Raw genomic sequence first — 27,436 nt, forward strand, 5'->3', positions numbered from 1 at the left:
GTGGGGAGAGGGGAGGAGATAGGGCTACTTGGTCAAAGCAAAAACTTTGAAGCCCTGTTGACCTTGCCTCCTTTCAGCTGCTGGGTTTCCCAAAGCTAGAGAAACACAGTCCACTATGAAGCAAATTATATCTGAGACTTTTAAATGGTTGACAGACTTCTTGAGAGCAGTTTGATTGTTTCCAGTAAGCTTGGGGTGGTGGCTTAGTGTCACTTTTGATATGGGTCAAGTTTGACATTTTTAAAGAAACTTGAGATCTTATTAATTTTGGGGTGGTTAAAATTCACATTAAAGCTCCTCTGATCATTGCAAAGAATGTGTTTCAACTCTAACCTCAAATAGTTCCCTGTACTCATCAATACGTCACACAGTTCTCCAAGAGAGAATGCCAATTTGTGACAAATTATATGCAGTTTTGTTCACAGCCCAAAGATTGGTTTGTTCACTTCTAGTCAAATTATTTTTGTGATCTTCATGATGGTTTAAAATAAATAGAAACCAATGCAGGTGGAACAGTATTTATTGGGTTTCACTGTCCCATCACAAGCTCAGGTTCAGATCTATGTTAGCTATCATTTGGTTGACTCATCAAATTTTTAATTACTGATGTCTTAACATTTTGGAACTGTTTCCAACAACTTATTAAAACAACTATAATTATAACAAACACAGAGAAGACTGAAGAATGTCAACCGGTCTAGAAACATCAATGGAGGGAGGAGCTGCTTAGCTTTTTTAAGTGATGTAACTTCTTCAAAACTGTTCTGAAGATGTCATATTGGACTTGAAACATTCACTCTGTTTCTCTTTAAATAGATGTTGCCAGATCTGCTGGGTTTCTCTCGAGTTTCTATGTTTGTTTCAGACTCCCACATCTGCAGCATTTTGCTTTTAAACGTAATTATAATATTCTTTATGAAATAACTTCTGTATGATTTAAGCTAGAAAGCATTATAAACTTTTCATTTCTAATAATAATTATGAATGTATAAAATGTTGGTTAGTCAGAAGTTAACTATTATTTTGCATGAAACACTTAATTGCTCCTCAACAATGCCCAGCTCTAGATTTACCAAGATTTGAATGATACTGCTATATTTGGAGAGGGTCCACAGAGATCCAAGAAATCCAAGAAATCTGATAGATGAAACATGGTTTTTCCTTGATTGTAACCTTTTTTCTTAATTTCAATGTTGCTAATAATCATTGTTGTCATTGTTCTCATTCATTCTAATCTCTTCATTTCAAATCTAGATACTTTTTTTCACTCCAAATAAGTTTTAACATACTACACCTGGCTCCAACCAAAACTAAGCTTACTACACTTGCCAGTCTTTCCCTTTTGCTACAGTCGACAAGGTTTCAAGCCAAAGCTTTATACAACCTCAGTACTACCAACTTATCTCAGGTTTGATCTTGCAAATTGAATTAAAGATAAAAAATTATAAGGTGCTCCTGGTGGAATAAAATTAGAACATTTTGTTTCTTCATCTTACCTGTTATCAGATTTGATAATATTTTTCAATATGAATCCAGGTCCTTCAATCAGGTTCTCATTAATACAATGTAGTCTTATTGTCTGTCATTTCAATAGCTTTTTGGGAGTGGTGACAAATATGGTGATTTTGGGATGTTAACCAAAAGTTGAAAGTTTCACTCAAATCTATTGTACAACTGACTGCAACATTATGCATGCCCAGACTACAAAAGAGGATGCATTGGCTTCTGACTTTAATGTTAATTGAAAACAATTGGCAAGGCTATTTAGAGCTAAACATTTCTATTGCACAATTAGCCATAAATTAATGACTATTTGGTGAATGTACAAAGAACATAGCTTTCTAATTTTATATTATGATTATTGTCTGAAATTCATCTATATTCAGGGAATAGATTAGAAGGTTTAATCAGTGAAAGGTGGGCAGCCTTCAAGTAGTTGTAAAATACAGCATAGAGAATATGCTGACCTTATAAGTAAACATGGAATTATATAGTTTCCATTACCTCATTATTTTTTGGATGTGGAGTTTACTTAAAATTATAATGCTTGATTCTTACAAGCAAGGGGGTAAAATGTCATTGGGATGAATGAGAATATGAGGTAACCAGATCAGACATGAACTTAGTGAATGGTGGAGCAGTCTGCTCAGGCAGAGTGGACTACTCCTGCTCCTAATTTGCATGTTTATATAATTTTACTGCAATAATTCAGATACAATTCATGCTTGTGAATGGTTAACTTTAAATTTCGTGATGTATTGAATCAAACTTTATTATTTTTAAACCTACCTGAAGGATGTATAAAGCCTGACCAAATAATTTGGAGTTACTGACTTTGAAGTCAGTCATAAAATTATAATAGACTTTCTCTTTCAAAATGTGCACACCTGTACTAATTGCATTGAGTATCTATTTTGTACTCAATTCATGCTGAAATATCTGTGAAGAATAACATTGTTTTTAATGATCATTTCACATCTTTATATTTAAGTAATATACATGATGATAGAAAATGATTAGGTAGTAACAAAAAGCTACTACCTGAATATTGCATCCTTCGTAATTGTACAATATTGCTGGCCACATGACATTGATTATAGTAGAAAACACTTCCTTTAGCTGTTCCTGGCATTTAGTAGAAAAGGGGAATACTTTAATAACAAGAAATAATCATTCAGCCCACTTCATAAAATTATCTATAACCTAGTGATACTTCGTACTTTAGTACTCTAGTACTTTACCTAAGTCTCTAAATTTATGAGGGCGAGTTCAGCATAACTACTCTCCAGTTCTTCAATGTGATTAAAACAAGTTTCCAGACTGGCCAACTCCCATTTATATTCAAACTTGACCCACATTTATCCTCCCATCCTTATTCGTGGTAACAGAAGAAACAGTTTATATTATTTCCCTGGGAGTTCTACTGATCTCTTGTCAAAGTTACAGCAAGTGTTTGGAAGAACCTCATTGAGGTCAATGCCCTATGATTTTAACATGAAGTATATTTGCTGAAATTTTTGCCTTGGGCCATGGGCAAAACCATTGTGCAATGCTGGCTAGATGCAAGTATCTGCAATGGCCACAGCTATTAAGGTGAGCCTTTATATCAATCCCAAACTAAAACAAATACAGCTCATCAGATAGCAAAAGGAGACTCCATCTATTTGAACACTTACACAGAAATAAAATCAACCAAGGCTTTTGTCGTTGAATTTTAAATTTCCACAAAGGCAGCGTCCTATTGTTATAAGAAGGTCTCTCTGAATTGCCTCTATCTTTGAAATCTCTGATCTCACTTCCTGCACCATTTAATCTCCTTTTTTTAATATTTCTGAACTCTCCTGTACTGTTTTCATAACTGAAGGAAAAGTTGATCTCAGTGTCTGTTGCACCCTGTCTGATATCCCACCATCTCTGTGCATCGTTCTCTTCCTTTTAAAAACCTCAATACATAAATTTATAGTCAAATTGTAATATATTTTTGATGCCTCTCTGTTTTTTTGTTGGAAAAGCATAAATACAATTACTTCAATAATGGCTGCTTGCAATGAGACCACACTGAGTGTCTTTTATCAGTGCAGCACACAACAGGAAGATGGGAATGAGGCTATGATGGATTACGTTTGACAATAAGAAACTAAGGGTGTTTCAAGCTCCCAATCAACAGTCTGGCCTATAATGTCACTTTACTGGAAAAGGCTGCAAGATAGCAGCTTGCACTCAGTGCCTCATGAAAAAGATCACATGACTATAGCAAGCCAAAAGCACATTAGCACAAAATCACTTCTGCCTCCAGGATTTCCCATTTGCTCCAAAACACACATACACAAAAAAACAAGGATTAACACGTGTAGGGAATTTCTCAAATTACCCAGTACACGCATAACTGTTCTAACATAACAACATTTAGTTATTCTCATTTCCTTATATATGTAATACGTAGAGTCTTTAAATTGTGCCAGTCTTTTAACGGTACATGTGCATGATGCCATTGGCTGCCATCTAGATGAAACTTCTTCCCTGTGTATGTCATTTTTGATTGGCATGATACCTGTGCTGTGGACCTCTGGATCTGGTGGTTGGATCTGTGTGCTGTGCATGCGGTGATTCCACACCTTCCTAAAACAGTTACTTGCAGTTGAGGAATAGTTTCTCCAGTTGCACAGGTGCCTGCAATTGTGACAACCTATCTGGTCATTCAATTGTCCTGTGAAGGTCCCAAGTTGGCACTTGTGCTAGGTCTTTGTTGAAGGTTCATACCCTGACTGACTGTCCGAAACTCAATTTTTTCGATTGTTTGGCATTCTTCTCAAAATGTAAATTAGCCTTCTGCGATTGGGTTATCTTGATTCTTTCACACACACCTGTTACTATTTCTGGCTTCAGTAGCTATTTTGTGATTGGAGAGGTAGGATGTGTGTAGTGTAATATTAGCCTTTGTGCTGGACGACTTGTCCTGCCTTTAATAAGTTTCTTTCTACTTGGATTGTCTTATCCATGTGTATGGATTGGCTTGATTTCTTGAAGTAGCTGAATACTTCAATGTTGGAATTGCTGAAATGACTGAACTGCACTTTCAGCATTTGACAATATGATGGTTGTTAAAATCAGTTGATCCAATTCCCATCAGAAAAATAGTAATTCAAGGTGGCAAAATAATCAGAACCTATGAAAGTGAATAGGTTTATGCCAGTTTCAGCTATGGTCTATCTGGAATGTCATGTGTCATTAGCTGTTCTCTCGGTTGTTTAGCTTAGTATTCATTATAAACACTGCCCTGGCCAATAAAGCCCTTGATGTCAATGTTCACTTTTTCACAGCAGAGCACGTTGCTTGCTTTTGATAGACTTAATTCAATTCCTTGGTGACTTGCATGGATACACTCTAGCATCTCTCCTCTTGACTCCTCAAGAACAGTTCCTTTGTACAGTATACCATCTTGAGCTGCCAATTAATATCTTTTTGGTCAACATACTCTTACAGCAAACAGATGAGTCCTTGAAACTTTTCGACCATCCATTTACCAGTACTTTCTGCAATACTTATAGATTTGTATCTTATGCAGAGGTTAATTTGATCTGAACAGGGTGCTTGTTTGTTAGATTCAACGTCTCTGCTCACTCGATGAATTAGAACTGGAAGCTTTTATGGTCTGCCATAGCATCAGTTTAATTTCCTCATCAGGTGTGTTGACATGTCTATGACATGTCTATGACATATATCAACTTCCATGACTTGTATGCCATGTCCAGATATATGCAAAATGATTCAGCTTCTTTGAAAGCAAACATTGCTTTTCCCATGATGGACATATCTTCTCCTTTGTATGATGGCTTCCACAATATTTGCATCCTGCCCTTTTTCTGTGATTGTTCTACCTTTTTGGGCCTGGAGTATCTATCAGTGTGATGCAAGGCCTGATTGGTTTTATCATAAACATGCTCTAGCTGCAAATTTCCAACATCAGTGTTTCTGCACATGTTGATTGCTTTCCTGAGAGTAAGTTTTTTTATCTCTCAGTGGATGTGATATTGTGCCTAATGTAATTCCATCGTTAATGAGATCATCTTCTAATTGGATAATTTCAGAGAATTCTGTGAGCTGAGTTATGAGGTCACATGTTCATCAACAGACATTTTTATTTTGGTCTCTAAAATTGAACATTTATGATTGCTTTAGTTTTCTTTCTGGCTGTGTAGGTCTCTGAGGTTCATGCGTTGCAGTGATTTCCAGAAGCAGAGGTCAATGCCACCAGCAACATACTGATACCGGACATCGTAGTGTATAACTTAGAGGGAATATTGGTTCAAAGTGTGCCTTCAGGGCTTCCAAAATTTGGTTGGAGCAGTATTCACAGCTTTGAGCTTTTCTATTTTGTTTAGTACCTATGCTTTCTTATAGCTCTTCAACAGTCAATCTCAGCACCAATTCTCACACCATGTTTCAAGGGTAAAGGGCTCTCAAGTTTAGCCTCGACCATAACTTTGCTGAAGCTTGCTGCAAAATGCCCCATGGTAGATGTCACATGACTCCCGCAAGCAAGGAGGCAAATCATTACATATTGCACTTAAATCCTAAACTAAGGACTGAGAATGATGATCACATATTTTTTGGAATTCCTAAATTTTATTTGAGGAACTTTGAGTGATTTGAAAGGTATGCAGGTGTCCATGTGCAGGTCAATGAGTCTGCACATTATGTAATTGAGTTAAAAAGATGACACTGAAGACAAGAAAACTAATCAGTCAAATCAGGCATAATAAAAATTGCACATTAGATAATGCGTTACAGCTGTACATCCTGAGGGGCCTTGACATGCTAACTCCTCTGAATCAATCCACGATTTACCTGTGACTTTAACTATTTTGTTGTGGGAGAATCTGAAATTAGAGTCAGGATTAGAAATAAGAGGTGCCCATTTAAGACACAGAGGAGGAGAATTAGCTTATCATCGAGAGCCATGAGTCTTTAAAACTCCCTTCATCAAAAAAACTGTGGAAGCAGCGTCTTTAAATATTTTTTAAGCGGCAGTAGATAGATTCTTGACAAGTAGGGGTTAAAAATTTATTAGGAATAGTCATAAGTTTGGCGTAATCAGATCTGATATGAACTTATTGAATGATTGAGCAGGCTTGAGGGTCTTTGGGGCCTATTCCTGTTCTTCAGTCGTATGTTCATGTGGGAATTGGTAGATACCTCAGTGATCCATTGCAACAATATCTGCAGTAACTGCCTGCAGCTTGAGGGACTTGGGCACAGAGGAGATGAGCAAGATTCTGAGCTTAGTGCACTGCAAATGATCAGGGAGGGTAAAAGGTATCTGGACACTTTCTTCCACGAAGCAGTCACAGTCCTTAGTATTGTATCTTCTGATTAGTTTTATTGTCGGGAACAAGTGGGATGACTCTGGCTGGGGCAGGTATATGGTCTGAGAAAGTCACAACAGAGGAGCTTTAGCCCCTATTGTTCAATATGTTGTTCAAGAGATTCAATATTTCTGTAGCTTGTATACATGAGAGCAGGATCTGCAATGTGGAAGAGCAGACTGATCATGGCACTGTGGTGAAGCCAGATATTCAAGTGGGAGAATTATAGTAAGGAATTGTATATTATGGGGGAAATGTATGGGGTTCTCTGCAACCAAGAGGGAAAGTGCTGAAGGTTGTGTTGCTTGCTCAGTCCCCAGCTTAAGGACATACCTTTCGGACAAGACAGGAACTTAGAGGGGAAAGAGGATCCAGTTTTCATGGTGCATGTATTTACCAAAAACAGAGGCAGGAGTAATAAAGAAGGTCTTCTGAATGAGTATGAATAGCTCAGGATGAAATGAAATGCAATGTGAGCCATGATCAAATTGGTATGAGCAAAGAAACTTGCAGAATTGAATGTGTGGCACAGGAGAAATGGGTTTCAATTCATGGAACATGACACCAATGCACATGGGAAAGAGGGAGCTGTATCATTGGGACAGTCTTCACCTGAATGGCACCAGAACCAATGTCCTGGTGAGTTGTATAACTAGAGGAGAGTGAGGGCTTTAAAACTAAATAGTGGGGGAGGAGGAGGTTTGGAAAGTTTAAGAGAAAGGACAAGGCAGTAGTAGGGGTGGGTACCATTATGAATAAGGATAATTAGAATGTGACAGGGATAAAAAAATTATAAATGTAAGAACATATCAGCAAATGTAGTCAGAATAAGACTTTGAACTAAAAAAGGGAGTAGGATGGTGTTTGCAAAAAGCAATTTAGAAATCCAAATATAAAAGGTGAGAAAATAGCAAAGTACATTGATGGGGATAAAGAAAAGTTTCGTAGGATTGGAAGTTGGAGTGAGTTGAGTGATAATAGTGCTTGAGTGAGAAAAGTCTAAAAGCCTATATAGAAAATAACAAGAAAAAGTTAAATTTCAATCATTTTATTTGATTACACAGATGATAACACAATAAGATTGATGAACTAATGGCATAAATAGAAAGAAATGATGAAAACCTGATCACCATTACAGAGACAAGATCAAAAATGACCAAAGTTTGGAAATAAATATTCCAAGGTACACAACATTTTGAAAAGGAGGAGGGGTAATAAATGGTGACATTTAGAAGACTCTAGTGTGAAAACAGAAAATAACTGGTGCAGCTGTTCTTCTGAAAAGGCTCTGAATTTTTGACATCTTCTGAATGGTGCCCAATGATAATTGTCTGTCTTGAGCAATGCCTGTCTATGTGTGCGAGAATGTGGACTTGAAAGGCATCTTCCACCTTTCATATTATATCTTTTATTCCTTCAAGAAGTAACAATTATTGGCCAGGTTTTTTTTCAAATTTAATTGCTGCAGAAAAAAATATATTTCCCTTTTAATTGTGTGTGTGTGTGTGTGTGCATGTGTGTGTGTGGTGAGTTATTTAGAATGGTAAATATTTGTACTTTGCTGTTTCAGACTGTGCCAATCAGCTTGAAACCTTGAATAAGTCCTATTTACATAATAAATCAACATTTTGTTATTTATTAAGTAGACATTTTTATTCTACATTTAATATGAAGTATATAATTGGTCATATAGGTAACAGAGGTGAAATCTTTAAAATGTATGCTGTGATGAATGGTGTAGTGGGAACCAGATTAAGAAAGAGAAAGAGAGAGAGTGCACTCTCCAACCTCAGTCCTAGCACCTTGACCTCTCAGAGGTCCTGTACAACAGGCCAACTCGCTTATTAAAATAAGAATACTAGCCATTAATCCAGGTAGATATTGCCCCCAACCACTACTCTGAAGGTTGGAACTGTGCCATAGACCAAGATGACCCCTGTAAAGTTTATTGAAGTTCCAGAGTTTTATTCTTAATGGTTGAGATTATTTGATTGTTCTGAATCCATTTTTAGTTGGTTCATAAGGAGACTAAACTATGTATTATAAGCTTATCTCCATTAATTGCAACCCTTTTGGAAGAAACCAATATTCAAACTTGCTGGGTTTTGAGTCAGGTCTTAACAATGACTTTCAAAATTACAAATATCTGGAACCCCATTATTCTGGTAAAGTAAAGGGATATTATTTAACTATTCTATGCATTGACAAAGCACTGCGGTTCTTATAGTTTAGTAATGTGTGATTACTTACTGTCATACATTGCTTTGGTCTCCCATGTGAGATTGCAAACAAATTGGATGTTGACATCTTAACCTGCTGCACAAGTTTTTCAATCTCTGAAACTTAATCTTTGTCAAAAGAACAAAGAAAGAATAATCTTAAAAGTGCATGAATCTTTTCATAACAATGTTAAGAAATGAATCAATAATTTTATTGTGAAGACTTTAATTATATACCATCTAAAGTAATGACGAAGACAGTAGTATAATTCTTGTGGATTGTGGGAAGAATATTCTTCCTAAAATTGTCATGTGAGATGGAAAATTCTGCTTTTTTTTTAAGAAAAAGTAATTAATGTATTCAAATAGAAATTGTGAACAATTCAGATAAAGCAAAATGCCTTAATATCCATAAAAGTCTCATTTGTAAATTTATGAAGTGTTATGAGGAAATTGAACTTTTGAAAGGTTAATAAAAATAAAATACCATAATGGCAATATTATGATCTAGCAATACAGAGAGCTGGACTAATGATTCAAAGAAATGTATGCAAATGTGACAGCAGCAACTAAGGGATTTCAATTTAGCTAATTAATCAGATAAATCTGAAATGAAGAAGAAAAGACATTTCAGTAATGATGCCTGTGAAATATCTGGGTTGGATTATTTTTCATTCATGTCCTTTTGAAAAGGAGGTCAGTTGTTCTTACGTGGTCTGGTCAGCATGTAAATTCAGAACGTCAGGAACATAGAACATAGAACATAGAACAATACAGCACAGAACAGGCCCTTCGGCCCACGATGTTGTGCCGAACATTTGTCCTAGCTTAAGCACCCATCCATGTACCTATCCAATTGCCGCTTAAAGGTCACCAAAGATTCTGACTCTACCACTCCCACAGGCAGCGCATTCCATGCCCCCACCACTCTCTGGGTAAAGAACCCACCCCTGATATCTCCCTTATACCTTCCACCCTTCACCTTAAATTTATGTCCCTTTGTAATACTCTGTTGTACCCGGGGAAAAAGTTTCTGACTGTCTACTCTATCTATTCCTCTGATCATCTTATAAACCTCTATCAAGTCACCCCTCATCCTTCGCCGTTCCAACGAGAAAAGGCCTAGCACTCTCAACCTATCCTCTTACGACCTATTCTCCATTCCAGGCAACATCCTGGTAAATCTTCTCTGCACCCTCTCCAAAGCTTCCACATCTTTCCTAAAGTGAGGCGACCAGAACTGCACACAGTACTCCAAATGTGGCCTAACCAAAGTCCTGTACAGTTGCAACATCACTTCATGACTCTTGAATTCAATCCCTCTGCTAATGAACGCTAATACACCATAGGCCTTCTTACAAGCTCTATCCACCTGAGTGGCAACTTTCAAAGATATATGAACATAGACCCCAAGATCCCTCTGTTCCTCCACCTCACTAAGAACCCTACCGTTAACCCTGTATTCCGCATTCTTATTTGTTCTTCCAAAATGGACAACCTCACACTTGGCAGGGTTGAACTCCATCTGCCACTCCTCAGCCCAGCTCTGCATAATATCTAAGTCTCTTTGCAGCCGACAACAGCCCTCCTCACTATCCACACTCCACCAATCTTCGTATCATCTGCAAATTTACTGACCCACCCTTCGACTCCCTCATCCAAGTCATTAATAAAAATTACGAACAGCAGAGGACCCAGAACTGATCCCTGCGGAACTCCACTTGTAACTGGGCTCCAGGCTGAATATTTACCATCTACCACCACTCTCTGACTTCGACTGGTTAGCCAGTTTTCTATCCAATTGGCCAGATTTCCCTCTATCCCATGCCTCCTGACTTTCCGCATAAGGTACCATGGGGAACCTTATCAAATGCCTTACTAAAATCCATGTATACTACATCCACTGCTCTACCCTCATCCACATGCTTGGTCACCTCCTCAAAGAATTCAATCAGACTTGTAAGGCAAGACGTACCCTTCACAAATCCGTGCTGGCTGTCCCTAATCAAGCAGTGCCTTTCCAGATACTCATAAATACTCAGGAATGTATTGATTATTTCTTTGACCCCCTTAAGCATCCCAGAAAACCATTCACTTACATAAAAACTGCAATAAAATTCTTCAATACAAATAAAAGATACATCCATGCTTGGTCTGATCTGGAATGAGATCAGGGTGGAGGGCGTTATAAAAGAAGCTAAAGAAATGCAGTCTCTCTAATCGCACCACTCCACTGGCCACAATATAAGTTTAAACGCTTTACTCAGTTACCAGCATGGACAACTATGTAGTTTATCTATATTAGATTTAGAATACAAAGATCCATCCACCAGGTTTCTTAAAAAATAAAATAATTTATTTATTTCAAAAATAAGAATTATTCTAAAATACAAATTTAATTAACGCATTTTGAAATATGGAAAAGAAAGTACAGATAATTAAAGGATTAGGAAGCTCTAATAAAGTCTGAGATGAGTTGGATGGAATGGGAGGAAAGTAATGTGGAGTTCAAAAAGATTACCATAATCTAGGATGATTGGATCGTCTTTTTCTCCATTATTTATTATAAGGTCTGCATTTTTGTAATTCCTGGCTATCATACAGAAGACAGTGCTTCAGATCTAGCTATACTCCGATAGGCAAGCTGTTCCATTCAGCCTCAACATGGACACACAGGAAATGTGGAAAATTACCATGATGTGTTCTTCCAAATAAAAGAGGACGTATCCAACCTGACCAATTACCATCCCCTCAGTCCATTCTCAATCATCAGTAGCATGATGGAAGGTATTGTTAACAGTGTTAATAAGTGGCACTTACTCAGCAATAGTCCACGCAGTTTGGGTGCAGTTAAGACCGCTCAGCTCCTGACTTAATTACAACCCTCGTCTAAACATGGACCAAAGAGCTGAACTCAAGAACTGAGGTGACAGTAACATCAAGGCAACATTTGACTGAGTATGGCATTAGAGAGCCCGATCAAAACATAGAGTAACAGGAATTGGGGGAAGTTTCTTCACTGGTTGTAGTCAAACTGTTTTCAATGCTTGGACACTTTGATCAGTTTATGTATTAAAAACACTTTACACAAGCACTTCTGTCGGTGAGGTAAACAAAGAGATACAGAATTTGGTTTATGGTTTAACTTGATTAACAAAATGTTCCTTAGTAAAAATACTATGTAAGCATTTCCCAAATTCCTACAATATTTACTCTTTATCTAGCTCTATGTATTACTTGCAACAATTGATGTGTTTGTGCTGGCCTAGTGTAATTCCTTCCTCTCTAACATAGGGCTGGCTCTCTCCCACAAAGGTGGGATTTCAGAGGTCAGAGGAGATTTTCTCCTGAGTCTTCTTGGGTTGCTGTAATGTTTTCTGCCATAAGACTTGCTGTGGTTTTTGCTGAGGGGGTGTTTTTATTCCCCAATTGCTCTGGACCTCCAGAATGTTCTGTGACCTTTAGCCAATGGGTCAGGAACTGGATTCAAAGCATCCAGTGGGGTCATGCCAACACCCTTCACTATTGTCATGCCAGGAATTCCCTCCCTATGGCATTTTGGGTGTACCTACAGAATGACTTGATAGAGGTGTACAAGATGATTAGGGGTTTAGATAGGGTTGACAGTGAGAATCTTTTTCCACGTATGGAGTCAGCTATTACAAGGGGGCATAGCTTTAAATTAAGGGGGGGTAGGTATAGGACAGATGTTAGGGGTAGGTTCTTTACTCAGCGAGTCGTGAGTTCATGGAATGCCCTGCCAGTAGCAGTGGTGGACTCTCCCTCATTATGGGCATTTAAGCGGGCATTGGATAGGCATATGGAGGATAGTGGGCTAGTGTAGGTTAGGTGGGCTTGGATCGGCGCAACATCGAGGGCCGAAGGGCCTGTACTGCGCTGTATTCTTCTATGTTCTATGTTCTATGTTCTATGTAAGACTGTTTTTCCTGAAGCGTCAGAGGCTGATGGGTGACCTTATAGAGATTTGTAAAATCATGAGGGGCATGGATAAGGTGATTAGACAAGGTGGGACTTCCCCTGGGATGGGGAAGTCCAGAACTTGAAGATCCAAATTCTCTCTTGGCTTTCGCAAGCTAGAAACAGTTCTACCTTCTGAACTGAATTATAGATTTTTCTGAATGAAATGTTTGAGCCTCCTGTGCTGGAATTGAAACTAAACCAGCTCTCTTAATGTATTTATTCTGCCTGCTACAAACTCAACAGTTTAAAGATTTTATCCATGAACATTTCTCCCAGGCAATTGACTATAATATCATGCCTTCTTGGAACTGATGCATTCATCTCACTGCACAAATGTCAAAAAGTCACATAAGTCTGCAGTGTAGAAAAAGGCCCATTGGCCTACTAAGTCTGCACCAGTCAGAAATGAGCACGCTTTTGTTCTAATCTCGTTATCAATTTCTTTCTGAACTGCTTAAAAGAGACCTTTACAGACTGATCTGTATCCATCTCCCTCTGTTTTTAATCCAAAATATGATTAATATAATACCATACTTGATCAAATGCTGTCTTGATGTCAAGGGCAGTCACACTCTCATCCCATCTTGAGTTCTAGACTTCTTTACTTGTTTGGATCAAAACTGTAATGAAGTTAAGACTGAGTGGGCCTTGTGGAGCCCAAAATGTGCATCTGTTTGCAGGTTATTGTGAAGGAAGTGCAGCTTGTTAGTCTGATTGATGGTACTTTTCATCAATATGATTTTGAGTAAAAGCATACTCCAAACTTATCCATTCAATAAAATTGGCAAATGTGAATATCAATGGTTTGCTGAACTATTGCTTATTAGAATTTTGATTCATTGCACCTTTATTTCAACCTCTGTTCTTGTATAACTGGAATAAAAACCTCATAACTCCCATAATAAATGCCAGTGGTCTCCCTCCACACCATTCAACCATACTGACAGTGTTCTTGCTGATTAGGTCAGGTATCCTGGACTGCCTGAGAATCATGGTTATTTCACAGTAGCATAGATTGACATTTATGAAGAAAGGGCTGACATCAATCACTATCTGCACATTAAGCAAATGAAATCCTTTCTTAGTTGATAAATGCAGTAGTACTTTCAGATGTGAGTTGGATCAATTGCAATTTGCACTTATGCGAATCAAGCTACTGAATATTTGATAGCATCTCTCTGTTGGATGCTTTGCCAGATCCATGAGCTGAAGGCATGACTGAATAGGCCATCTGTCACATATATAATGCACTGACATACTGCACTAGCCTGCTGTGGCTCATCTCACAAGTAGTTTTTTCAAAACAACCAGGTTCATACTGTCACTTGCACAGTCACTATAAAAGCTATGTCCCTGATGTAGAGTTTGTCCAGGAACAAACAGCTGTCACAGCTCAGTTATTGTAGCCACAGACTTTACAGAAACTGTAAGGGAAATCCAGAGAATTTCTCTTTCGCTCGATGACTGTACACGCTGGATAGTGGAAGGTTAAGTGTTTCCTGCACTGCTAGCTGTTGCAATTGTGGGGCTTTTACCCTTTCTTCCTGTGTATCTTCATCATCTTCATTCTCAAAGCAAAGGAACAATGGAAAGCCAAGGAAGAAATTCATTGTATCCCTCAAGACAACTCTTTGTGTTCTCTGCAAATTTTTTCAAAGAAGGATCTTTCCAATTTTATGTTTTGGATGTCATTTCCAACCAAACCAGCAAGGCAATATTTCTATCTTGTGTGATCTCTCTGAATTTACATACTGTTCCTCGAACACTATACAGGCTGGCCCCACCACAGAGCCTTCATTGCTTATATATACACTAAATAGAATGACAGTAAATTTTTAAGTATAACAAAATCATCTGATTTATATGCATCTGGATAGTCTCCTAGCAAGCAGTTCAGGTTAGTCTATCTTAATCACTTGTTGAAAGTAACACTTCACTGTATGCTTCTCCCAAACATGCTTATAAACTCCCAAAATCAAGTAGAAGGTTCTGTTTATTAAAGACAATTTTGAATACCTAGCTTTTTTTGGGCTGTAACAGCATTTGTCAGATTTAATACTTACAGATGGACAACGAAAAACATTTCAAGGAAACGTGAAACAGAAAAGACCAAATAAATGCAAAAATTGTCATTTAGAGATTATTGAAAGCATTCTTCTTTAGTTGGCCATGATCAAAATAATTTTTCAATCACAAGTCAATGCACTGTAAACAATGCACAGAGCATTCTTCAAACTGAACATGATCTTTGTGTTTCATGCTTTGCATAAGACAAAATATCAAATACTGATGTCCATTTTTAGTGATGTGACACAGAAATATCACCACAGAAAAATCACGTAAAGAGATTGATAGAGTCAACCTACACATGAAGAACCCTAACTCTGCAAACAAAAACAATATGCGTCTTGCTCATTTTTTGAATTGGCAGACGCATGGTGGTCCTTTATTTTCCCATTGGTTCCTCCATCTCAATGGCATGGTCAGAGTCCATGCGTGTTCCAATCAATCAGCACCCTGATGATAACATCAATCCATTGTTTACACATATTGCTGAAGTGTAAATTGCTGTGATCATTTGAAATTTGGCATTCTTGCATTTGTCTTGATGAATAAAAGATGAAAAGCTTTGACAACATATTTTAGAAATAATAAAGAACCCGTTTTGGTTTGGATTGTAAATCAGTTAGTAACTCCTCCACTACAAATTACAGCACCACAATCATAACTGAGTTTTAGGTCAAACCTAGCCATTTTAAGATTTCCTAACTGTCATTTTATCAGGTTGGTTATTTAATGCACTTAGAAACTGTATAAAACTTGGTGTATGAGCCTTCCATTCCAACCCTGATAAACCATAACTTTTACTGTAATGCACATTGCTTATGTCTCCAGTTGAACAGAGAAACCAGGTAAAATCCCTTTCCACTATTACATGCTTTTGCTATGGCCCCAAAGGATATCTAATAGAGAAGGATAATACTTCATAGTGTAGTGCTAGATCTTGCAACAACGTGTTACTTTTCTAAGTGATAAGCACTTAAAATTGAACTCCATTTACCTACTCCAAATGGTACACATTCACATGCATCAATGATTCCCATAATTCTAAGTGACTTCCATCCAATGTAGAATATATGGCCATTGTGTTGTAAGCTAGAAAGAAAATCAAAAAGATAGCATATATTCCTTCCGATGTGTAAAATCAGTGTGTGCTAATTATGTACAGAGTTCAAATTCATTAGGTCAGTGTTTTTCAAAAATTTGTGTGAAGATGTTTTCTGAAAACAATGCATTGAGAGATTAACTTTCTGGGCATCCAATGTAAGTAAGTGCAATCAGTGGCTAAGATGTTTATTATTCATAGATGACAATGGGGATTAATATTGCAATCTTTCAGCAAATGTTAAAACATTCAGAGGTCTGGCATCTGGATAGAAATACATACCTTTTGGAGGCAGTGGTATGTAAGGGTCAAGTATGAAACTTATAGTGTAAGTCTATTCTATAACTTATAGAATGAAAAAACATCTACCTTTGAAGCTTTTTCATGAACAATTGTATCACGCAAAATGTTTTACATCATGTCAGTTGTTTTTGAGGTGTAGTCACAGTTCTACAGGCTAATTGAATAACTAATTTTGCACATTCTGAAATCTCACAAGCAGCAGGAGAATTTTCAGAAATGTAACTTGTTTTTGGTCATATTAGCCAACAAAGGATTGATAGCTTGGACACTTGGAAAAGTGCTGAAAGCCTTTGGAAAGTACTATGAGTTACCTTATAACCATCTGAGCAGGCAGTTGGTGCCTTGGTTTAATTTTCAGCTCAGAGGGAGTGTTGCATTCTTACCAATTCCAAAAGTGTAGCAAAATCTTACTATTGCAATAAAACAACTTGATGGTTTATTATAAATCACATTAAGAAACAAAACCAAAGTCAGGTTAAAGAGTCAATATCCTGTCAGTTTAAAGGGATCCCTCTCCCATTCACCAAATCTTCAGAAGAAAGGGTGTAAAATCCAAAAATGTATTTATTCCCATTTAAGTCCAATCCTTACGTTCTGTGCCATTTTAAAACACTCAAATGGCTAAACATTCTTAGGGCTGCTTCAAAATGTGACATTTTTCTTACACTTGGCTGATTGCAGTCACTGCATTTGGTTGCTGAAAGTAGCATCAGTGGCAGAGAACAAATAAATATTTTAAAACATTTGGTATTCAGTTCACTCTGAACGTGAACTGAATGCCACTTGTATTCGCTGACTGTTGTGCCACTTCTTCTCCTCTTGTTCTCAGTTTTGGTACTACACTTCTCAACAGCCACTGGGTGGCAGGCAATACCTTTCAATGAAAGTTAATTAATTCTTATTAGTTGTAAGAATCTCCAATTAATGAAATTAGTAGTACTTTAATGTTGACAACTTCTTAAGCCTTACATTTGGTTGGGTGGAACAGTTCTCAGAGCTAATTTGCATGCCTTCCTTGTAGCCTGAAATTCTGAGTATTTAGCTTATTACCTGGATCAAGTCAGAGGCAGAATTTGTTCGATAACACTCCTGGACTATATTCAAGTCTGCACGAATACCTGCCTTACAAGTATGACTACTGCAGCTGGTCACACCATCTGTCCTATGAGTCTGCTGCAATTTAATTACTTGGGGAGATTATAGATGTTCTGTTAGTGTTAACATCTGGCCAGAATTATTTACTGATATTAACTTATTTTTTGGTAGCTGTAAAGGAGAGGGAATTGTATGTTTAATTTAGGCATCATTACTGACCACAGACAAAAGGAGCTATGTCACACTGACATCAGATCAAATTAAACTGGTTACCTAGGTTTCCGGAGCTCGAAATCAATAGTTGTTTCCTGCTGTCTTTTGCACATTGTAATGTTTAATAATGCCAGTTTCTGTTTATTCACAGGAGTGTTGACTTTATTTTACTACAGTGGCCTTACCTTGCACCAGTCTGCTTTACTAAAAGCAGCAATCTTTTTACTGTGAGCATCTGAGCTTTTTCATAACATCTCAGCAAGTCCAGCAGACTCCTGTGAATTTCCAAACAACCACACTCATTCTTACTCATCTCAATTGTATTATTTGAATTTTACTTTTCTAACAAAATATGCATCAGTTTCACATCCAAGCCCGTTTGGGATTTGCACAAGTATCACAGTAATGTTATGTACTTTGAGAATGTTTTAATCCATCAGTTCAGAGATAGTACTACACATCTCTGGAGCTGTTAGGACTTGAACCCAGGCGTCTCGAAGATTTATGAAACCAAGCACATTTCCACCATTATTATATTTGTATTACCAAACTGATAAGTATTTATATTACTTGTTCAGTAACCAGACCACATTATCAAATGCAAGGTGTATGTCATTACACTAATTTGAATAGTAGCAGCTTGGTAATCAAATTATTTACCACTCAGTCAACAATAACTCCCATTATATATTGTTGTGTTAGAGGACTATTAATTCTGTGGTCTGGACTATGATTCAATGATAGAAATTCAAAACAAATGAACCATAGAAACTTTAAATCCATCCAGTTTAATAAATCTTGAGAAACAGCTAGTATCAGTAAAAATAGCCATATAACTAGTGAATTATTGTGCAAACCTATCTGGTTCATAAATGTCCTTTCGAGAAGGAACTCTACTGTACTTAATAGTCTGACCTAAAAGTGACTTAAAAACCTTGTTAGTGCAGTTGTTTCATAAATTCCATCCAAAATGGTCCTGAAAAAATACTGAACTGTGAAGGAGAAAACTTTTCAGCACCTTCTCAAGGGCAAACAGAGATAAGCAACAAACACTAGCATGTTAACAATACTCTCGTCCCTTAAATGAAGATAACAGACATCATGAACCCAATAGAACTTAGGTCTGCAAGCAAAATCAGAAATTACGGGGAAAACTCAGCAGGTCTGGCAGCTTCTGTGCAGAGAAAACAATGTTAATGTTTTGAGTCCAGTGACCTTCTTCAGAATACTGAACACTTCAAAGGGTCACTGGACTTGAAATATTTACGCTGTTTTCTCATGCATAGAGGCTGAGTCAATAAAGTGTGGAGCTAGAAAAAGCACAACGGGGATCTTTCATCAGGACCTGAAACGTTGACTCCCCTCCTCCTCTGATGTGACTTGACCTGCGGTGCTTTTTCCAGCTCCATACTTTATCGACTCTGACCCTCCAGCATCTGCAGCCCTCACTATCTCCAAATCTGCACAGAGGCTGCTGATCTGCTGAGGTTCTCCAGATGTTTCTCTTTTTGATTATTTCAGATCTCCAGCATCTGTAGTTCTTTATTTTATATTAAGAAGTGCCGGGCACTGTTTTATTTTCAATAACCTAATTTAGTGGTCTAATTTAATTTATTCAGATTGCCTTCAACAATTTTAATTTGAAAAGTATATAATAAATTTTTGCTATTATAAAAATATCTTTGAAATAGATAGATAATTTGGATATAGTTGAAGAAATTGGTCCTGAATTTCCTGTAGCCAAGGCATAATGGGGTGGCAGTTGAAACTTTATTGCTGGAACAGCACAGCAGGTCAGGCAGCATCCAGGGAACAGGAGATTCGACGTTTCGGGCACAGGCCCTTCTTCAGGAATGATTCCTGAAGAAGGGCCTGTGCCCGAAACGTCGAATCTCCTGTTCCCTGGATGCTGCCTGACCTGCTGTGCTGCTCCAGCAATAAAGTTTCAACTTTGATCTCCAGCATCTGCAGACCTCACTTTCTCCTCCATAATGGGGTGGCAGTAATGTGGACAGAAAACGTGTGGTAAAGCTGGAATATTTAGAAAGACTGAGAAACATGAGATTTCTACCCAGATGAGGCGCCAACACTAGTTTGCACTGATGCCTGGAATGGACAGAACTCCATCTTCCTCACTAAAGGCGCATCCTTACCCAATTAATTTCCACAGTTCTCAACCATACAGTTACTTCCTAAAAAAAAAACTGGCATTCAAGGTCTTTCTGAAAAAAATACATATTTTATTGGCAACTTTCATCTTGCCTTCACCAGGCCAATTAACAAGAAAGCACAGCCAGTCAGGCAGCACCTAAGGAGCAGGAGAGTTAAAGTTTCAAGCATAAACCCTTCATCAGTAATGAGCGGGTGGCCCAAAGGGGCTGAGAGATAAATGGGAGGGGGTGGGGTGGGGCTGGGCAGGAAGGTAGCTGGCAATATGATAGGTAGATGAAGGCGACAGGTTGGAGAGCAGGGTGGAGTGGATAGGTGGGAAGGAAGATGGACAGATAGGACAGTTCAAGAGGGCGGTGCCAAATTGGAAGGTGGGATCTGGAATAAGGTGGGGGGAGGATAAATGAGGAAATTGGTGAAATCCACATTGATCCCATGTGGTTAGAGGGTCCCAAGGTGGAAGATGAGATGTTCTTCTTCCAAGAGTCGGGTGGCTAGAGTTTGGCGGAGGAGGAGGCCCAGGACTTACATATCCTTGTCAGAGTGGAAGTGGGTGTTAAAGTGTTGGCCAGAGGGTGGTGGGGTTGTTTAGTGCATGTGTCCCAGAGATATTGTCTGAAGCATTCTGCAAGTTGGCGTCCTCTCTCTTCAAAATAGAGGAGCCCACATGGAAAGCGACGGACACAGTAGATGACGTGTGTGGAAGTACAGGTAAATCTCTGTTGGATGTGGAAGGATCCTTTGGAGCCTTGGACAGTGTTGAGGTGGGAGGTGTGGGCTCAGGTTTTGCACTTCCTGTGGTGGCAGGGGAAGGTGCCAGGAGTGGAGGGTGGGTTGATGGGGGTGTGAACCTAACAAGGGAGTCAGGGAGACAATGATCTCTCAGGATTGCAGATGGGATGGGAAGGGAAATATATCCCTGGTGGTGGGGTCTGTTTGTTGGCAGCGGACATTGTGGAGAATGATACGATGTATCTGGAGGTTGTTGGTGGCAGGGGATCGTGACGACCGTGGAGGGGGGGGGAGGGTGGGTTCTGTCCTTGTTGCGATAGGAGGGGTAGGGTTCAAAAGCGGAGCTGTGGAAAGCCTCAACCAGTCCACCCTCCTCACCCTTGCAATGCACAACCCTCAATTCCCTCCGCTCCAACCCCAACCTCACCATCAAACCAGCAGATAAGGAGGAGTTCAGTGGTAGTTTTGCACACCAATCTCTACAGCTGAAGCCAGGTGACAACTCCCAAACTCCTCCTCCTACTGCCCTCATGACCACAACCTCACCTTCCATCACCAAACCATCATCTCCCAGACCATCCACAACCTCAGGGGATCTCCCACCAACAGCCTCCAGCCCCATAGTCCGGGAACCCCGCACTGCTGAGTTCTACCTCCTACCCAAAATTTACAAACCTGACTGCCCCAGTCGACCCATTGTCTCAGCCTGCCGCACCAAACGTATCTCTGCATACCTCGACACTGTCTTGTCTCCCTTTGTCCAGGAATCCCCCACATATTTTCAGGACACCACCTACGCCTTCCATCTCCTCCGTGACTTTCATGTCCCTGGCTCCTAATGCCTCATCTTCACCATGGACATCCAGTCCCTGCACACATCCATTCACCATGACAAAGGCCTCCAAGCCCTCCGCTTCTTCCTATCCCGCTGAGCCAACCATGACCCTTCCACTGACATCCTCATCCATTTGGCTGAACTAGTCCTCACCCTTAACAACTTCTGCTTCCAATCCTCCCACTTCTTCTAGATCAAAGGGGTAGCCACAGGCACCCACATGGGTCCCAGGTATGCTTGACTCTTCATTGGACACGTGGAACAATCCATCTTTCACAGATACACCAGCACCATTCCCCACCTTTTGCTCTGTTACATTGATGACTGTATTGGCGCCACCTTGTGCTCCCACAAGGAGGTTGAACTGTTCATCAACTTCACAAAAACTTTCCACTCAACTTCAAATACACCTGAACCATCTTGAACACCTCCCTCCCCTTCCTGGACCTTTTCATCTCCGTTTCTGGCGACCGACTTAACATGGACATCTACTACAAACCCACTGACTCCCACAGATACCTGTACTACACCTCCTCCTACCCTGCCTCCAGTAAAAATGCTATTCCTTATTCCCAATTCTTCTGCCTCCACCGCATCTGCTTCCAGGAGAACGAATTCCACCACAGAACATCTGAGATGGCCTCCTTCTTCGAAGACTCCAATTTCCCCTCCCACATAGTTGACGATGCCCTCCAGTGCATCTCCTCCACTTTCCACACCTCTGCACTTGAACCCCATCCCTCCAATTGCAACAAGGACAAAACGCCCCTATTCCTCACCTTCCACCCCATCAACCTCCGCATACATTGCATCATCCTCCATCATTTCCACCATCTACAAACAGACCCCACCACCAGTGATATAGTTCCCTCCCCACCCCAACAGCATTCTGCAGAGACCATTCCCTCCGTGACACCCTAGCTCGGTCCATACCTCTGAAAAAACTACCCTCCGCTCCTGGTGTCTTTCCCTACCACTGCAAGAGGTATAAAACCTGGAACAGTCCAGATCCACATCCAACAGATCCAACCTGGAACATCCACCTGTACTTCCACACATCATGTACTGAGTCCATTGCTCTCGATGTGGTCTCCTCTACACTGGGGAGACAGATCACCAACTTGCAGAATGCTTCAAAGAACATCTCTGGGACACATAGTAAACAATCCTACCAACCTGTGGTCGAACACTTAAACTCCCCCTCCAACTCTGCCAAGGACATGCAAATCCTGGGCTTCTTCCACTGCCAAACTCAATAGGAGAAACTTTGCAGGATAAGGGAATGAGGGGTTTCTTGAACGGACATGGGTGACTTGAAAGTATAAACTGACTTTTCATGGAGATAAATAGTGCACACGTATTTACTTGTGTAAATTACAGGGTGAAAGGCTCACTCACAGTGGAACTAAATACTAGCCCCATTGGGATTAGCTCCTTAAGGAGGTCATTAAATATCCACTTAAGAGCCTGAATGAGCAGAAAGGCAGGAAGGCCAAATATGCACTTTCCTTCCTCAGACTTAGAGTCATAAAGATGTACAACACGGAAACAGACCTTTCGGTCCAACTCATCCATGCCGACCAGATATCCTAGCCTAATCCAGTCCCATTTGCCAGCATTTGGTCCATGTCTGTCTAAACCCTCCCTATTCATATGCCCATCCAAATGCCTTTCAAATGCTGTAATTGTACCAGCCTCCACCACTTCCACTGGCAGCTCATTCCATGCATGCACCACCCTCTGCGAGAAAAAGTTGCCCCTTAGTTCCCTTTTATATCTTTCCCCTCTCACCCTAAACCTATGCCCTCTAGTTCTGGATTCCCCCAACCCTGGGAAAAGACTTTGTCTATTTATCTTATCCATGCCCCTCATGATTTTATAAACCTGTATGAGGTCACCCCTCAGCCTCTAACGCTCCAGGAAAATCAACCCCAGTCTATTCAGTCTCTCCCTATAGCTCAAATCCTCCAACCTTGGCAACATCCTTGTAAATCTTTTCTGAACCGTTTCAGGTTTCTCAACATCCTTCTGACAGGAAGGAGACCAGATTTGCACGCAATATTCCAAAAGTGGCCTAACTAACGTCCTGTACAGCGACAACATGACCTCCCATCTCCTATAGACATTGCTCTGACCAATAAAGGAAAGCATACCAAACGCCTTCTTCAATATCCTATCAACTTATGACTCTACTTTCAAGCAGCTATGAACCTGCACTCCAAGGTCTCTTTGTTCAGCAACACTCCGCATGGCCTTTTCATTAAGTATATATGTCCTACTAAGATTTGCTTTCCCAAAATGCAGCACTTCACACTTATCTAAATTAAACTCCATCTGCCACTCCTCAGCTCATTGGCCCATCTGATCAAGATCCTGTTGTACTCTGAGGTAACCTTCTTCGCTGTCCACTACATTTCCAATTTTGGTGTCATCTGCAAACTTACTAACAATACCTTCTATGTTCACATCCAAATCATTTGTATAAATGATGAAACATAGTGGACACAGCACCGATCCTTGTGACATACTGCTGGTCACAGGACCCCAATCCGAAAAGCAACTCCCCAGCACCACCACATGTCTGCAACCTTCGCACCAATTCTGTGTCCAAATGGCTAGTTCTCCTTGTATTTCATGAGATCTAACTTTGCTAACCAGCCTTGTTGAATGTCTTACTGAAGTCCAGAGATCACACCTGGCGCTCTGCCTTCATCAATCCTCTTTGTTATCTCTTCAAAAAAACTTAATCAAGTTCAGGAAACATGATTTCCCACACACAAAGCCATCCTGGCTATCCCTAATCAGTCCTTGCCTTTCCAAATACATGTAAATCCTGCCCCTTAGGATTCCCTCCAACAACTTGCTCACCACTGATGTCAGCCTCACCAGTCTATAATTCCTTACCAGCTTTCTTAACTGGTGAACCACATTAGCCAACTTCCAGTCATCCGGCACCTGAGATACAAATATCTCAGCAAGGGGGCCAGCATCACTTCCTTAGCTTCCCACAGAATTCTAGGGTGCACCTGATCAGGTCCTGGGGATTTATTTACTTTTATGCATTTCAAGACATCCAGCATCTCTTTCTCTGTAATATGAACATTTTTCAAGACGTCACCACCTATTTCCCTACATTCTATATCTTTCATGTCCTTCTCTACTGATGCAAAATACTCATTTGGTATCTCTCCCATCTCCTGCAGCTCCACACATATGCTGCCTTGCTGATCTTTGAAGAGCCCTATTCTCTCCCTAATTACCGTTTTGTCCTAATATGTTTATTAAAATCCCTTTTTAATCAGAGTGAAAGCAGGACAGTGGCAAGATTAACCATCTCACCTGATTAATCTCCTTAACTCCAAGCATTCAACTAAAGAGGCAAACATATTTCACCATAGCCTCTTACTTTTGAGAACATGGATAGACAAATTATAGAAAATGTCATACTTATTTTTTTTTGGCTTATGATCTTCTTATATTTAATTTTATACCAATTATGGAAGCTTCTTATTTTCAACATTAGAATAGTAACATATCAATGGGACAGTATCAAGCATATTTAATTATAGGTAATGTTTACTAGTTAGAGCATTGGGGTGGGAAGACTTCATTATTAGTTACATAATAGAAGTTTACATGTTCATCCAGTGTAACTTTTCATCAATAAATATCATATGCTTAAATTTAGGTTATGGAGTTCAGTGCTGGGTTTACGTCCGCAATGAGTCTTGGTTAATACTGAGATAACAGAATATCCAATGAAACTAATAGTTCTCCTGTTGATCCCTTTAAGCTCGCCTCAAAATATGGAGATCTGAGAGTGACTTCCTCACAATTATCCTGATGTAGAATTTTGTATAGAATTTTCAAGAGGTACAGTAGAATCTGTGATATGTTAAATTATACATGAACAGTGTAGAAGGAGCAAGTTTTTTGATCCACTTGTTCATTTTTGATTTTATTTTTACTATGAATTTGACAGAAAACTTCCACAGCAACAGTGTGGGAAGGCAACAAGCAAGGTAACCTGATCAGTTGGACCAGGATCTCCAGCAGCAGGTGGTGACAGTGATGCACAGTACCGAGCAGGGAGCTGGAACAGTCAAATGCACCTTTTCTGGAGGAAAGCATTTTTTGGACAAAGGAGGCCTTATGGGAAGGAATGAGTCAGACAAAGGATTTCCTCAACCGTATATGAATCACTAATTTAATTCCCCGTGTAAATACTCTGCTCTTCTTGTTTAGTTTTAATTTCCTTTCATGTTCATAATGACCTGATGCCAGTGAAATAAGGAATCCTTGTTTCATGATTTTTGTGCTGCCTGGATGTTTATTCTTATGGCATTCTAGAATACCCACTTGACTGACAATATAATCACATTAAAAACAGAAACAAAGAAATGACGGAAACATAGGCATCACCTATGATGGATGTCATTTTTGCTAGCATTTTTTGTTTTGTGTCACGTTTCCAACAGCTTTATTATCTTCTTTTCCCTTAGAAATGGTAAAAGTCATGCTCAAATTCCTGTCATGATTTTTAATTATATTCTGCTTTAAATAACTTTGAAAACTATTAATAAAACATCAGATATTAAAGACCTGTTTCTGTACATTCATTAATATGCAACCTAAAATGTGATATAGTTTGGTTGGGTCACTATTTTAAAAATTGCAGGCAGTCCTTAACAATTGTGTCCCGCAATCTTTCTAAGAGTCAATGTTTATTAAGTCCCAAGATGTGTGTCAGAATGCATTGTATGGAACTTGACAAATTCAAGGTAACTAATTGAAAAACAACTACTGAGCCAATATATACTATTTTATTACTCATTCTGCATTTTGTATACTGCAGCTATTCTATAAAATATACTGACATTTAGTTGCTACTTCTATTAACTTGCTGGTTTATTTCCAACCAATACTTACATTTATTAAAGAAAGTAACTAAAGACTTCTTACAAATCTCTAGCCTCACATTTTGCCTCTTTTACCATGATTGCTAATGTCTCACCCACCTTTTTAAGAGATTTTAATACAACATCTGTTTCTCAGTCTGTACCTGACATTAATTTCCAATCTGAGGCATCTTGGCCAAAAAGGTTGTGAAGGCTCTGTCAATAATGATCTTAACAGCAGCTAGGGGGTTGTAGGCATAGATATCTGCCCTGATTTTCTTGTCAAAGTCAATTACCTGTGCTGAATTTGAATCTTACCGGATAATGGTTATACGAAGGGAAATCCTCTATGCATATATCATCAAGATAAAAGAATGTGCTGAAAATGCATTGAATAATGATAAAAGTAAACATGCAAAATTCTATTCACTTTCAAACTGCTCTTTCAATCATCAAATAGGCTTCTCTGCTTTATTTCTTTCATTTTAGATTGGCAGCATTTTACAATATAAAAATCCACAATTGACTAGAAAATTAGCTAGAAATACAAAACAATTCACAAAATTATGGGAGGAAACTAATTTGCACATACCCATCTGTATATCACTGTTGTTTGCCAAAGCCTTGTGTACAGCCAGGAAAATGGTCTCCAGGAGGATTTTGGTGGCACTTCCACATTTCATGCAGGATGATCCAGTGATTCCTTCAGGCTAAAAGATTTTAATTTCACAAAGCTTTACAATGACAATACTATTATGTGGAAGCAGATATTTACTCTCTAATTATTACTGTCTGACAATAATATTTGCATATAACTATTTGGTGTTGGTGTTATATCTAAACATATTGTAGTCTTGAATAACTTTCCCAACGATTTTCCACATTGCTGTAAAAGAAAATTTGTGGCTTTAGGTTTAATAGTCTTTTTTTTAAGAATAAATGATCTGAAACTGAAAGTT

At 39.0% G+C, this 27,436-nt stretch overlaps 1 protein-coding gene across 1 annotated transcript in view; it reads right to left on the reverse strand.

Moving 5' to 3' along the window:
* Positions 1–27,436, reverse strand: part of gckr (glucokinase (hexokinase 4) regulator) — a 119,031-nt gene that overhangs the window by 8,785 nt on the left and 82,810 nt on the right. Inside the window, 7 exon segments of the mRNA XM_087976631.1 lie at positions 2,290–2,439; positions 2,542–2,625; positions 9,117–9,214; positions 9,323–9,415; positions 16,128–16,222; positions 18,029–18,115; positions 27,066–27,187. Of these exon segments, the coding sequence (XP_087832757.1) occupies positions 2,290–2,439; positions 2,542–2,625; positions 9,117–9,214; positions 9,323–9,415; positions 16,128–16,222; positions 18,029–18,115; positions 27,066–27,187 (729 nt within the window).

The sequence above is a fragment of the Chiloscyllium plagiosum genome, unplaced genomic scaffold, assembly GCF_037043375.1.
Source record: "Chiloscyllium plagiosum isolate Xiang-an unplaced genomic scaffold, Cpla_swu_hap1 HiC_scaffold_3, whole genome shotgun sequence".
Lineage (NCBI taxonomy): Eukaryota > Metazoa > Chordata > Chondrichthyes > Orectolobiformes > Hemiscylliidae > Chiloscyllium > Chiloscyllium plagiosum.